The sequence below is a fragment of the Phocoena sinus genome, chromosome 12 (assembly GCF_008692025.1).
Source record: "Phocoena sinus isolate mPhoSin1 chromosome 12, mPhoSin1.pri, whole genome shotgun sequence".
Taxonomy (NCBI): Eukaryota; Metazoa; Chordata; class Mammalia; order Artiodactyla; family Phocoenidae; genus Phocoena; species Phocoena sinus.
In genome coordinates, this window is record NC_045774.1 from 61,446,286 (window position 1) to 61,461,638 (window position 15,353).

The 15,353-nt window shown below is 35.3% G+C and overlaps 1 protein-coding gene across 2 annotated transcripts in view; it reads right to left on the reverse strand.

Moving 5' to 3' along the window:
• Positions 1-4,821: 4,821 nt before the first annotated feature.
• UFL1 (UFM1 specific ligase 1) overlaps positions 4,822-15,353 on the reverse strand; it is a 53,478-nt gene continuing 42,946 nt past the window's right edge. The window contains exons 13-19 of one of the 2 annotated variants that reach the window (XM_032651212.1): positions 13,743-13,860; positions 12,433-12,596; positions 12,219-12,349; positions 10,096-10,176; positions 9,697-9,782; positions 9,006-9,186; positions 4,822-6,976 (exon numbers count right to left, since the gene is read on the reverse strand). In XM_032651212.1, coding sequence (XP_032507103.1) covers positions 6,758-6,976; positions 9,006-9,186; positions 9,697-9,782; positions 10,096-10,176; positions 12,219-12,349; positions 12,433-12,596; positions 13,743-13,860 — 980 coding nt within the window. In that variant the 3' untranslated portion in view covers positions 4,822-6,757. The remainder of the gene's footprint in view (positions 6,977-9,005; positions 9,187-9,696; positions 9,783-10,095; positions 10,177-12,218; positions 12,350-12,432; positions 12,597-13,742; positions 13,861-15,353) is intronic. The other variant, XM_032651213.1, reaches the window with a different exon arrangement.

A 15,353-nucleotide genomic window follows, 5' to 3' on the forward strand; every position in this document is an offset into this window, starting at 1 on the left:
TTCTCCACACCCTCTCCAGCATTTATTGTTTGTAGATTTTTTGATGATGCCATTCTGACTGGTGTGAGGTGATACCTCATTGTAGTTTTGATTTGCAATGACTATACTACCCAAAGCAATCCACAGATTCAATGCAATCTCTATCAAATTACCAATGGCATTTTTCACAGAACCAGAATAAAAAATTTCACAATTTGTATAGAAACACAAAAGACCCCGAATAGCCAGAGCAATCCTGAGAAAGAAAAATGGAGCTGGAGGAATCAGGCTCCCTGACTTCAGACTATACAACAAAGCTACAGTAATCAAGACAGTATGGTACTGGCACAAAAACAGAAATACAGATCAATGGAACAGGATAGAAAACCCAGAGATATACCCACACACATGTGGTCACCTTATCTTTGATAAAGGAGGCAAGAATATACAATGGAGAAAAGACAGCCTCTTCAATAAGTGGAGCTGGGAAAACTGGGCAGCTACATGTTAAAGAATGAATGAAATTAGGACACTTCCTAACACCATACACAAAAATAAACTCAAAATGGATTAAAGACCTAAATGTAAGGCCAGACGCTATAAAACTCTTAGAGGAAAACACAGGTAGAACACTCTATGACATACATCACAGCAAGATCCTTTTTGACCCACCTCCTAGAGAAATGGAAATAAAAACAAAAATAAATGGGACCTAATGAAACTTAAAAACTTTTGCATAGCAAAGGAAACCATAAACAAGACCAAAAGACAACCCTCAGAATGGGAGAAAATACTTGCAAACGAAGCAACTGACAAAGGATTAATCTCAAAAATATACAAGCAGCTCATGCAGTTCAATATCAAAAAAACAAACAACCCAATCCAAAAATGGGCAGAAGACCTAAATAGACATTTCTCCAAAGAAGATATACAGATTGCCAACAAACATGTGAAAGGATGCTCAACATCACTAATCATTAGAGAAATGCAAAACAACTAATGTATACATTTTAAAGGATTTTGGTAAATTGTCAAACTGCCTTTCAGAATGGATGATCTTCCTAGAACACAAATCTAATCACCTCACGTCCCTGGTTAATCCTTAAAAGCAACCCCTTGTTTTTCGGAGGATGGCTAAACTTTTCCGTTTAGCATGTAAGGCATTTTGTGATCCCCCTCTGACCTCTCCAGCTTCATCTTACCCTACTTCCCCAAACCATTTTTCTTATTTTCATACTGTAGGGATTCTCAAATGTCTCATTTCATATTATCTTAGTACTCCAGAATCTCCTTTCCTCTGCCCAGAAATGCCCATACCAGGCTAGCCCGACTCTTCCTTCAGGACTCAGTTCAGGGGGTCACCCCCAGCCTGTTCAGCTTTCCTCCTTGCAGTGCAAGACAGTTTGACTTTCTTCTCCCATAACATCCTCTGCTTGCTTCTCTCAAAACACTGTATTGTTTCAACTACAATTGTTGATTCTTGCCATCTCCTTGAAAGCAAGGCACATTTTTAAGATTTTCATTCATATTCTTTGTACTTAGCTGTCTTACAGGATCCAGGAGATTACTGAGCCAAGGATTTAAATTCACCATGTCCTCCTTTTTTTCCATCACACCCCAATGCAATCCCTTCCTGCTCCTCAAACACACATCCAGGTTAGGTCTTACTACTAATCACTGAAGAGGCACAGAGGTGCAAATAGAGACAAGCCTGGTAAAACAGATAAAACACAACACTGGGAACTTATAAAAATTTAATAACCTGTTCAAAGTAGTTGTTCCTTCTTTTTTTGTGTGTGATGTAAATGGAATAAACACTGTTTCTGAAGGCCCAAAAGTCAGGCTTGCTTTCTTAGGTGGTTTGGAAGAGGTCTGTCCTGTGTTCTATTTTTCTAAATTAATTAATTTTATAGTTGATTTACCAAGTCAAGGTAAATCAACTATAAAATTATATATATAAATTACATTATATATAATTATATATATATAAAATACTTTTTGGATTCTTTTCTATTATAGGTTATTATAAGATATTGAATATAGTTCCCTGTGCTATATGGTAGGTCCTTGTTGTTTATCTATTTTATGCATAGTAGTGTGTATATGTTTATCCCAAACTAACTTATCTCCCCGCTCCCCCCTGCTATCCCCTCTGGTAGTAACCATAAGTTTGTTTTCTATGTGTGTGAGTCTATTTCTGTTTTGTAAATAAGTTCATTTATATCATTTTTTAGATTTTTTTAAGATTCCACGTAAGTGATAATTATATGTCTCTCTGATTGTATGACAATCTCTAGGTCCATCCATGTTGCTGCAAATGGTATTTCATTCTTTTTAATGGCTGAGTAGTGTGTGCATATATATGCCACATTTTTTTAATCCATTTATCTGTTGATGGACATTTAGGTTTCTTCTATGTTTCGGTTATTGTAAACAGTGCTGCTATGAACACTGGGATGCATGTATCCTTTTGAATTAGTTTTCATCTTTTCAGGATATGTGCCCAGGAGTTAGATTGCTGGATCATATGGCAACTCTATTTTCAGTTTTTAAAGAAACCTCCATACTGTTCTCCATAGTGGCTGCACTGATTTACATTCCCACCAACAGGGTAGGAGGGTTCCCTTTTCTCCACACCCTCTCCAGCATTTATTATTTGTAAACTTTGATGCTGGCCACTCTGACCAGTGTGAGGTGATAACTCATTGTAGTTTTGATTTGCATTTCTCTAATAGTGATGTTAAACGTCTTTTCATGTACCTGTTGGCTATCTGTATGTCTTCTTAGGAGAAATGCCTATTTAGATCTTCTGCTCATTTTTTTATTGGGCTTTTTTGATATTGAGCTGTATAAACTGTATATTTTGGAAATTAATCCCTTGTCGGTAGCATTGTTTGCAAATATTTTCTTCCATTCAGTAGGCTGTCTTTTCATTGTGTTTATGGTTTCCTTTGCTGTGCAAAAGCTTTTAATTAGGTCCCATTTAAAAATTTTTGCCTTTGTTTCCATTACTCTAGGAGACAGATCCAAAAAAATATTGCTGCAATTTATGTCAGAGTGTTCTGCCTATGTTTTCCTCTAGAAGTTTTACAGTATCCAGTCTTATGTTTAGGTCTTTAATCCATTTTGAGTCTTATTTTTGTGTATGCTGTTAGAGAACATTCTTATTTCATTCTTTCCCATGTAGCTGTCCAGTTTTCCCAGCACCACTTATTGAAGAGACTGTCTTCTCTTTATTGTATAATTTTGCCTCCTTTGTTGTAGATTGACCATAAACATGTGGGTTTATTTCTGGGTTCTCTATCCTGTTCCATTGATCTATGTGTTTTTGTGCCAATACCATACTTTTCTGATTACTGTAGCTTTATAGTATAGTCTGAAGTTGGGGAGCATGATTCCTCCAGCTCTGTTCTTCTTTCCCAAGATTATTTTGGCTATTTGAGGTCTTTTGTGTTTTTGTACAAATTAAAAAATTTTTTGTTCCAGTTCTGTGAAAAATGCCATTGGTAATTTGATGGGGATTACACTGAATCTGTAAAATGCCTTGGGTAGTAGTATGGTCATTTTAACAGTATTGATTCTTCTAATCCAAGAACATGGTATCTCTTTCCATCTGTTTGTGTCAGCTTCGGTTTCTTTCATCAGTGTCTTACAATTTTCAGAGCACAGGTCTTTTGCGGTTAAGTTTATTCCTAGGTATGTTATTCTTTTCAATGCAATGGTAAATGGGATTGTTTCCTTAATTTCTTTCTGATATTTCATTGTTAGAAATGTAATGGATCTCTGCATATTAGTTTTGTATCCTGCAACTTTACTGAATTCATTGATGAGTTCTAGTAGTTTTCTGGTAGCATCTTTAGGATTTTCTATGTATAATTATCATGTCACCTGCAAACAGTGACAGTTTTACTTCTTCCTTTCCAATTTGGATTTTCTTCTCTGATTGCTGTAGAGTCCTGGGTTCTATTTATTCTCCTGTTGGCTTGGTGTGGCCTTCAAAGTGGAGCAACTTGAGTGAGTCTGTAGATCATTTTAACAGCCACTTTAATAGTGCTCCTAGGTTCTGTGGAAAATGTACATCTCAGAGCTTATGTGTTTTTCTTTCATCTCCCATGTACACTGGGTCAAAGACTTCACTGGTATTAGTCAAAGAAAGCAAACCTTCCATCGTCCCCACCCCCTATCCAACTCACATAAATTAGCTCTTGATAGAAAAAAAATCCATTTGGCCATGGGTCAAGTGGCATTTCTGAGGAAGGAATGAACCGTTTCTTCACACACTCTTCTTCAGCTCACTGTTGCACTTTGACCTCGTCCTTGGTGCTTCATGGTCTGACTAAAGTATCAATGCATTCTCCAAAAAGTTCAAGATGGTTCTACATTCAGGTTAAGCAATTTCTACATTTATTGTTCTAATTTAGCATTAAGGTCTTTTTGGAAAATATACTAATTTTGGTAAGATATACTACTATTCACTGAATCTTTCTGATGGTCAGAAGTGAGTTTCCTTTGACTATTCAAAAACACATGGTCTGGAGATGGAACACATGAATATGAATACCTGAGTACATTATTCAAATATCTACCATTATCTGCAACAGTAGAAAGTAGCAGATGAGAGTTTAGCTATACATTTGCTGAAAACTAGCTAACTGAAAATGATTTACTGAGGTGAAATGGTTCATGAAATGGCAAACTTTCAAGGAATGCAAGGACTATGGAATTATTTTTGTGTAAGAAAAATATAACAAAATCCTTTTAAAATGTTCAGAATAGAATTTTAAAATGTAAATACATATATGTATCAATTAATCCTAGTAATTAAACAGTCTTCAAAGTACATAAAATTTAACAGAAACAACACTTTATTTTAAATAACATTCTTAAATCTTCTTAAATCTGCCCATTAAGATCATAGTAGATAAACATGGAACAACTTTTATTAATGAAATTAGATTTTTAATATGAAATCAGCTAAATAATTTTATTTACAAAAAAATTAAAACTGCTCTTACTGTGGAAAAATAACCATTTTGATGAAACAAATTTCATGCAAACAAAATAAGAATATTTTATTTGCTTCACTGTCTCTTCTATTTTTATTTTCACAAATTAACAAAGTCAAATGCTTTTATTTGCTTCATTGTCTATGATCTAGTTTGACTCAAATGTGGATTACTTTGATATCTCTTGAAGCATAAATGGTAAGGTCCTTAAAGACAATAAAAAATCAGGTTGGGTGTTCAGTATTTTGGAAGCTGAATCAACAAATGAATTGGAATTTGTGTTCACAGAGGATTTGTCATTTTTCTTCCTTTGCCCTTATGAAAATATATTAATAGGAAATTAGCAATGGAAAATATTTTTTAGTTTGTTACATTCCTATCAACTTTGCTTAGCAAATTATATTTCTTTCAATATTAATACTTTGTCTAGAATTAGTGTAGAGGTAGACCAATCTTTGTATTCAAACATTTTCAAAAATAGTTTTAAATGCCATGTAAGGTATTATATAAAACAGTATTTAAAAAAAATATTTGAGATTTAATTTACTATTTTAAATAAGTTCCTCTTTTATATACAATAAATTGTTGCTTGAAACTCATCTGATTGAAATGATTACTCCAAGGAACTATTTTAGTCTTTAACTACTACTAATCTTTACAGAACAAGAACACCTATTTTTTTTTTTTGCGGTACGCGGGCCTCTCACTGTTGTGGCCTCTCGCATTGCAGAACACAGGCTCTGGACGTGCAGGCTCAGTGGCCATGGCTCATGGGCCTAGCCGCTCTGCGGCATGCGGCACGTGGGATCTTCCCGGACCAGGGCACTAACCCATGTCCCCTGCATCAGCAGGTGGACTCTCAACCACTGCACCACCAGGGAAGCCCCAAAACACCTATTTTTAAATAAGCGTTTCTATTTTGAAAAAAAAAAGTTCTAATGATTTAAATGCACTTATAGATCCCCTACAACAAAGTATTAGGTGATGGTGACTATTAATATAAAAAATGAAATTCAGAAATGCAAACTGGGTTAAAAAAACTATATTAAATTTTTAGTTATTACAATGTTAAAATGTGACTTAACACCTATCAGTAGTAAATTATATTTTTTCTCTCACTCTTGTTAGCATCGTACTTTAGAATAGAGCACAGCAGTGCATGGGCTCCTCGGGTGTTCTTCTGTACCTGTAAACACATCCCTGAACCTCCCAGCCACATAAAAGTTCACTCTTGTGGGGGAGATGAGAAGCCATCTATCTGCCAGAAATAAGAGTGAGGGCTTAGTAATAAAAAAATATTTTGCAATTTTCTGTATTAGGTTTGAACCATTCTCTATTAATTTTAAAGTAAAAACACTATTTTCAACACCAAAAAAAAAATGACCGCATTTTAAGTTTCTGCTTAATATGTGTAAATTTACATGTGTCACTTCAAATCCAATAACAACGAATGAGTCCTTTCCTAGAGATAAAAGCAGAAGATTTATTCTTCATTCAGCATCTAGAAAGAAAATAAACCTGAAATGTATAATTTTTAGAATAATGTGAAAAAGAAATCTTCCATGGAGAACCCAATTTACAAAAATTCACATCTTTGTAAGATTTACAATGAATACAACACTACTGTTTTAACTGAACTGTGAGTGTGGGAAGTGCTATTGGGTGGGGGATTCCGGACTGTGAAATGCGTTATTTTTTTTTTTGTAACCACTCACCTTTAACTTTGGGGAAAAAACGTTTACTGTATGACAACATTAAGTAAATTAAAATCATTACTCTTCTGTCACTGATGATTTCCTGGATTTGACAACAAGGTCTTTAATGGATGAGGAAAGTTCTTGAAGCTCTTTACGAGTCATACTGATGATATCTTCTTGTTCTTTGTCTAATTCATCACTCAAGGGATCTTCTCCCTGCCCAGTCTTCTTACTTTGACTGACTAAATGCTTTATAACCAAACCTTGATACTTTACTAAAAGAGTATGTTGAACCTGTGAAAAGAGGAGAAAAGTTAACAAACATGATTTAATTTTCTGTAGAACAAAGTATTGGGTTGGCCAAAAGGTTCCTTCAGTTTTTAAAGTAAATTCATTTTCACCAGGAACTTTATTGAACAACATATTCATTGTTTTGTTCCACTATTTTCTGCCATTTTTCAGGCAGCTTCATAATTCCACCTTCCCCAAATTTTTTTTTTCTTTTTGAACACAAATGTTCCAGGTGCCTTTTATAGTCTTCCAGGGAACTGAAGTTTTTTCCATTAAGAGAATTTTGTGAAGACTGAAATAAATGGAAATCTGAAAGTGTGATATCTGGTGAATACAGTGGATGAATCAGAACTTCCCAGCCAAGCTGTAATAGCTTTTGCCTGGTCGTCAAAGAAACATGCAGTCTTGCGTTATCCTGATGGAAGGTTATGTGATTTCCCTTGACTAATTCTGGGTGCTTTTCATCTAGTGCTGCTTTCAGTTGGTCTCTTTGGGAGTACTCGTTGGAATTAGTCTTTTGGTTTTCTGGAAAAAGCTCATAATAGAGGACTCCCTTCCAATCCCACCATATACACAACATCACCTTTGGATGAAGACCTGCCTTTGGTGTGGTTGATGGTGGTTCATTTCGCTTGGTCCATGATCTCTTCTGTTTCACACCACTTTTCATTGCTCATCATAATTTGTTTTAAAAATGGAACATTTTCGGTAGAGAATCACGTGCGGAAATACTGTCAAGGTTTTTTTCGCTTATGTGGAACCCAAACATCAAAGCGATGAACATAACCAAGCTGGTGCAAATGATGAAAAACGCTTGATTTGGATATTGTGAGTATGTCGCTATCTCCTGCATGGTATAATGTTCATTGTTCTCAATTAATGTCTCAGTTTGACTGCTATCAACTTCAACTGGTCTACCGACTGTGGAGCACTGTCCAGCGAGAAATCCCCAGCACAAAACTTCACAAACCACTTTTGACACGTTCAATCAGTCACAGCACCTTCTCCATACACTGTACAAATCTTTTTGTGTGTTTTGGTTGTGTTTTTATTTATTTATTTTTTTTTTGCGGTATGCGGGCCTCTCACTGTTGTAGCCTCTCCTGCTGTGGAGCTCAGGCTCTGGACGTGCAGGCTCAGCGGCCATGGCTCATGGGCCTAGCCCTCCACGGCATGTGGGATATTCCCGGACCAGAGCACGAACCCACGTCTCCTGCATTGGCAGGCGGACTCTCAACCACTGTGCCACCAAGGAAGCCCGTTTTTACCTTTCTTGAAATGATAAAGCATAATATGCCGAAAATGTTGCTTTTTTTTTTCCATCTTCAATATTAAAATGGCTACACAAAAATTCACCAATTTTGATGTTTTCTTTTTAACAGCACACTGATATGACAGCTGTCTTAATACAATCTAACAATATTGTTTCAAATAAAGTTAAAGACAACTGACTGCTACTGGAGCCATCTTGGAACTTTTTGGCCAACCCAATACATTGACAGTCTTCATCTTTACAAATTACTGGCCATAGAATTAGAAAGCTGTATCTAGCAAGGTCTTTGCTCTCAAGGAATTTACAGTTTGGGGGAGATAAAACATGAACAGGTCATTTTAATGTAAGTTGACTGAACTAGCTTCTATCACCAAAGATACTGTCAAAGTGATACGGAGTTCAAAGAAGCCAATTTACCTTTAGCTGAAGAGTTTCTCAGATGAATTTGTGCAGGATAAGAATTTTTGAGCTGGTCCTTAAAGGACAGGTTAAACCTGCATAAACTGAAATGCAAGACTGAACATTATTATTTCTCTTCCAAAAGCTTAATTTCCAGATTCAGAATATTCCTTACCATGGAAAGATTCCTGAGCTATGCTGAGTTTTAAAAATCAACCTCCTAATTCACTGTTTCCATTCTTGGAAGCAGGAAGATGATGTTTTTTGTGTCTTAGTGTTCACAATGATTCACATCTATCCATTCAAAATAGTCAGAATCTAAAAGCTATAAAAGTTTCAAGTGCACCGAAAATGTAATACCTCTGGAATTTTACTATTCAGAAAAGCAATGATCTGTGGGACACATCTTCCAGGTGCATGGAGCATGCTGTGGGTTGAGAACTGAAACAACAGAACCGATGTGAGATGCAGAATAAGAGCAGGGTCTTCTGTGACTTTTAGCTGTTCAGCCAGTGCTTGTCGATGCTGGAACAGTATCTGCCTAAACAAAAATAAAATAATACGTTACCATATTTTAACAAGTTCTCACCAACTTCAATTCTTCTATTCTGTTTTCACTTTTAGCATCTCTAGTTTAATTAATCTAGTTCCATGACAATTTTAAAGGACTTTTTAGGGGATACAGACACACATAATCCTAAACAGCATGGACAAACTAATATGCTAGAAAATGACAGAAAAACATATATATATATATATATGGAGCAGGGATACTCAAAGTATGCTTTTTATTTTGAATTGTTGGGGATCAAACAGATGTGCATTAGATTAAATAAGCGTTCCTATAAAGGTCTTAAAGCTAATAAGTTCCCAGGCTTGATCAACTATGGGATTAGCAACTCTGCTACCTTATTCTATTGGGTCAGAGAGAGGATATGAAGACTAACTATGACTGAAGGTCTACAGCCATTTAGACACAACAGTTCTCTATGCAAGATTCAGATAGACTCCAATTTCAGATACAAAATTTCAGACATTAATTCAATGTTACCTTTCCCTTTTTTTGTCTCCCCTTTTCACCATAATATCACAAGCTTCTGCTGCAGAGTCCAGACAAGAAAGAAAGTCTTCTATGCTCTGAAAAGGTATTTAATACCATGATTTACTTTTATAAAACAGGTAGCCTAAAGAAAAGCATTCATTTAATACCATTTTATAATTTTACAACCTGGATATAATTTTTAAAAAGGTCATTTTGTCATGAAGTTTGAAGCTGTGATTTAGGACTAGAGGGTAAAATGCCCCCAGCTTGGTCTCTTCCTTCACCTGCCAAAGAGGTGTCTGAGTGCAGGATAATAGGTTTAGATTTCAGCTATTCTGATAAAAATCTATCTATTCAAAGATCACAAATTCTAGCCCAAATATCTAAATAAAATAAAACTTCACTTACCTTTTCATTCAGAGAGCTATGGAGTTTTGTGAGAGCTACTTTAGTTTCTTCTGATAATTTACTTAGAATTTTTTTTCTTACCTATAGGGCAAAAGAAATTCCTTTGGAATTGTGCCTTTGACATGTACTGGATATAAGTTTAAACAAAGCAAAACAAAAAGCAAAACAAAAAATGAGTATTTACTATTGTAACAGAATGCTGAGTGAAATTTATCTTTGTTCTTATATTTTAGACCACAAACTAGGGATAAAAATATGCTAAAACGCTCTAAAATCAGAATGCTAGTCAACAGTCAGTCAAAGACGCTAGATGCAGCCGCTACTCCTCCCATCTGCTCCAGCAGTATAAGAAGAAGAATGACAAAACAGAGCGCATGAGTGAATGAGCATATACACACCATTCATCGTGCAAGAAAAATAATTTTGGGTAAGAGGCTGCTCCTGCTTTTTTCTATTGTGGTGGGAAGAGTGTTTTTCTCTAAGGCCAAGTGAGGGAGCCCCACTCATAAAGATCCAGAAGGCCATAAAGATCCAGGATGCCTATGAGCGAGGGGACCTGAACCACAGAAGGATGGCTGCTTGTTATACTGTCTAGTGTGTGGAACCTTTTCAGCACCCCTCTCCACACAGCTGTGCTTTGTGAAGTTTGGTGGCATTCTTGACCAGAGTCTTAGGGCTCCTTCTAGTGCAAAATTTCTGGAGGAGGCCTTATTGGAATGGCTTGGCCAGCAGGCCCTGAAAATTACAGTATGTCTTAGAAGATTGGACCAACCTATTGACTCCTACCCCATGCTACAGCAATCCTCCTGTGGCCCTTAAAGGGCATGGGAAGGACCCCAGGTACTTCCCACAGCAGAGGCTGGCATGTAGGCAGGTACATGGAACTATCCAAGCAGTTGAGAATCACTGCTCAATGCAAAGAATGGGAGGGAAACAGTACCTTGCTGGGGTAGGAGAGATAAATGGACCTTTATCTGGAGGTTTAGGGGGAGTCCTTGCTATGAGAAGGAGTCACATGATACTAAAAACATCCCCACAAAACAACCTATCCCACCTGTGCAACAAAGGCCACACCACGAGAAGCCACAAGCATTAGACTGATTTGGTTTGACCTAGATCAAGGCCAGTGATAGCAGTCAGTCTTATGAAGGCACTGCTGTCTCTTTCATTCTTCCTAATCTCCAACCTTAAGTAGATCTAGGGTGAGGAAGAAGAGGAGGAGGACTCCTAGGGATAGGCCATACCTTTCCTCCTGCAGGCAACTGGGAGCCATAGCTCCACCTTACATTGCAAGAAGGGAAGAGATGAGCTTTGAATTTGAGATTAGAATTTAAGAAAATGAACTGGAATTAGTCTAAATAAATGAGATGGTGTCACGAAATGAAAATGACTGCAAAGTCAAAACACTGATAAGGGACTTGCAACTCAGCAGGAAAAAGGGATGTGATGTAACAATAATCAGTAAAAAATAAAATAGCTGATTCCAAAGTAACTAAGCATCATTACCCTTTTTTTTCCTTGTTCTGGGTGCTTCCTGGGATTCTAAACTGTGATGCTAGCCTAGACCTTTAAGAATCTGTTAAAATTTCAGCTGCTTTACTTCCAGCTTCTATGATGGACACCTCTTCTCTCTGAAGATCTGCCTAAATTAAGCCAGTTCATTTGTCCCGTCTCTCTTTCCTACCCCTCTTTGAATAGTGACCCTCACTCTTTGCAAGCTACCTGGTGAAATTAAATCCAATCTGAGTCATCTGATGAGCTTAAAAAAAGATTTTATAGGCTATTCAGCTTATTTACTTTTTTTCAGAGATAATACAACGTTTTCCTGTTGCTTTCTGTACAATAATAGGAAGTAGAAGGCCAAGCACGCATGCTATATTTATTACAGGCATTCCCAGACACAATGACTAGTATTTCCTTACTTTTATTATTACTGTTAATAGACTGGCTATATTACCAATCCTAGTAGCAACTGTATATATACTGTACTAAACTTGAACTAAAAATCTGACAGATTTCTTCCTAAAAACTCCTTTTATTTTCCTTTTAGATGTGAGAAAATAAAACATGCTTGGATTTCAAAGCAAAACACATCAAGAGTGGCAAGAAAATCACTAACTTACTTCACTTGTAATGGTTGCAGGGTTGTCTACTGCCATCATTAAGTCCGAAGCTAAGAAGTTGAAAATGAGATTAGTGACATCAGTACACACTGTCTTCAGCAAGTGCTTCGTAAGAGCAGCCTGGGTATCATCTGGAAAATAAAAGTGCTTCATTAAAATGAATGTCCAAGGACAATTATGAGAATCAACGAAAAAACAGTGTTAAGTATAATACCTGTAAAGAACTTCATCCCTTTTTCAAATAATCGAATATTATTATAAAGGTTTGAAACCTCTTCTTGCAAGTCCTTGATCGTGTGCTTCCTGCCAGTTCCAGAGGCAGAAGTTGAAGACATGAATACTGAACGTACCACTTCGAGATAAGTTTTATTTAGAGGTCTGTGCATGAGATAAATATATTTAGTTTATTAAAATGTACTGGGTTTATGTAGATAAGAAATGTTGCTTCTATGCAAATAAAGCTTTAAAAAAGATCCCTGTTAAACAAATAAGATTAATTTGGAGAATAGTTAATAAGAATTTTCCCTCAAATTCCAGAAATTCTAACTTCAATGAATTACTTTTCTCTGTTTTAAAGTACTAAAAGTTATTGCATGAAAGACAATAAGAAAAACCGTAACAAAAGCTTCAGTTCAAATTCAATTCAGAGCAGCTTTTTAAAGTTAACTTGGAGAACAGCAGCCTATACATTTGTTTCCCATCCTCAGGAATGATAACAAATTCTCAATTTCTAATGTACTATAAAAGATATGTATTTTTAAAAAATGTTTTTATGCCCAACTCAGAATAGATTATTTTTAAAAGTTATGGCAAATGATTAATAGTAACTATTTCATCTTTTTATATACAAAAAATGTAATTATGTAATGTATTCACGCACAAGAATGTTCACTTAAGTTTTTAAAAAATCTCACTCACAAAAGCTGTTCTAATTCAAAAATTTAGATGCACTAGGCTCCTGGATTGCATTTAGAGAAGCTTACACATAGAGACTAACTTGGGGGAAAACCATGTTAGCTAGCAGTAGTCAAGTTATACACAATTTCTTTTATTTCTGTATAAAAATAAATTTAGCCTGGTTCACTTATAAGGTAGTGCTGTCTATTTTATTCTCTTTGAGGGCAGTGTTGTTACTTTATTTTCTCCCTAAAAGTGCACTGTTTAATCTCTGTCAAATAGAAAATACTCTTTTCTTCATTTTAGATGTATTTTCATGCAGTGTTAGAGACCAGCCAGTGATCAGTGCTGGTGTTTTTCTCCCAATTAGAACTGTAAGATGAGTGAAGGAGACCACCTCCACACTCCTGCCCTGTATTTCCGACGAAACTGCCTTGCCCAAAGCACTTAAATGTTTGTTGAACTGTTTCTGTAAGCAAACAAATCTGGAATTTGGTGACTAGGTTAAATTTTAAGGTTTGAAAAGAAAACACCTAAATTATGTTTTCTATGATCTTGGTAAAAATTTTAAGTAATAACTCACTAAATTTCTATTATAAAACAGAAAACATATGTTCTTATACTTGCTTTATTAAGTACTCAGCAAGTTCAGAAATAAACTCCTCAGGGGCATCTTGTAAATGTTTTCGTAAAAAATCTTCAATCTCATCCTGGAACATAAAAGTGATCTCTGGCTTCTTCTTTCCTGTAATAAAAATGAGCCATAGGAAAAAACAAAAATAAGCAACCTACAAGCAAATAAGGTTCCATTAAGATATATAATAAGATGGTAATTCATTTATTGCCTACCATAAAGTCTCCATGGTTAGTTTGTCACCAAAATTGCCAATGATGTCCAATAGCAATAACCAATGAAAACACTGTTAAAATAGGATATATAGTGGCATTTCTTTTGAGTAATAATTTTCTAACTTGTTTTCTACAAGTCAATCAAAAAATAATAGACAATTTTTTCCTCCCAAACTTGGATGATGCAAATAGTTGGAAATCAAAACTAGTGGATAAAAAAAAAATCTTTCAGGAAAGGATAATTTTTCTCTGTTGAACAATGGATACTGAGCAGAATGTCCTTCTTTATAAAAATAAATATTTAATAAAAATCCAATCATCCTTATAATTTACACAAGCTTTTCAGGAAAGGTCTTTATAATCAAGTGAACCACAACTCCAGTAGAATTAAGCTAAAAATTGTCTATTTTGGAAAGGCATGGAAGAAAAAACAACTAAAAATTTTACACCCATAATTTATTTTTGCTCTCACAAAAATAATTCTATATCAAGGAAAATTTGTATGTAATGGAAATAATTGTTAACTGTGGAAATGTCATGCCTACTCACTTACTTGGAAAAGTATGAGTTGCAAAGAAAGCTAACAATATTTCCATTACTAATTGTAAAACTATAAAAAAGTGATTATTCCCAGCTAAATTAGGTTATTGACTCTATAAGTAAAACCTTAGAAATAAAAAATAGAATAGCTCAAAAATCAATTTTCACTATGCATCAAGATCTAAGTACAACTACTTATTATAGCTTTAGAATAGATGGAAAAGTACTATCCGTTTTTTCTGAGATCTGCTATTCATTCCTGATCTCTCACAACAAATAGTATCTGATTTCTCCATCTGCTTCCTGCATGCATTTTACTAGTTATTAAATTGTATTTCCTTCTAGTAATCTTTCACACAGAGTTGATTGTATATTTTAGCTGAGAACCTAACTGCATCCTCCATTTCTGAGATTACAACAGAACCCTTTTTCAAAAGTACTGAAATTACCTTTTTTTTAATAGGGAGAATGGTTTTACTCTTTTATACCTTCTCTCTTATACTATATACAAAAAGAATATCACATGCCTCATTTAACAATTACTTAGAGCTACACATTTTAGAGAAGTATTTTCTTAAATGCTACTTCACTCCCACTCCTTGTTACATCTGGGAAAATAGGAAAATCCATTTATTAATGAAAAAGTAAAACACAGAATAGTCTTAATGCTAATTAAAATAAGGGTAGAGCTCATAGTTTCTAAGATACTTTTCCTTTAATTAATACTGCTTTACGTATGTTGAGAACAGTAGTCATTGTTACCTATCTTAGACTACTTTAGACAGATCTTAAGCAATTTTTCTGTTACAGGTAGTAGCACATTAATATCTGAAGCCTTGTCACTTGACA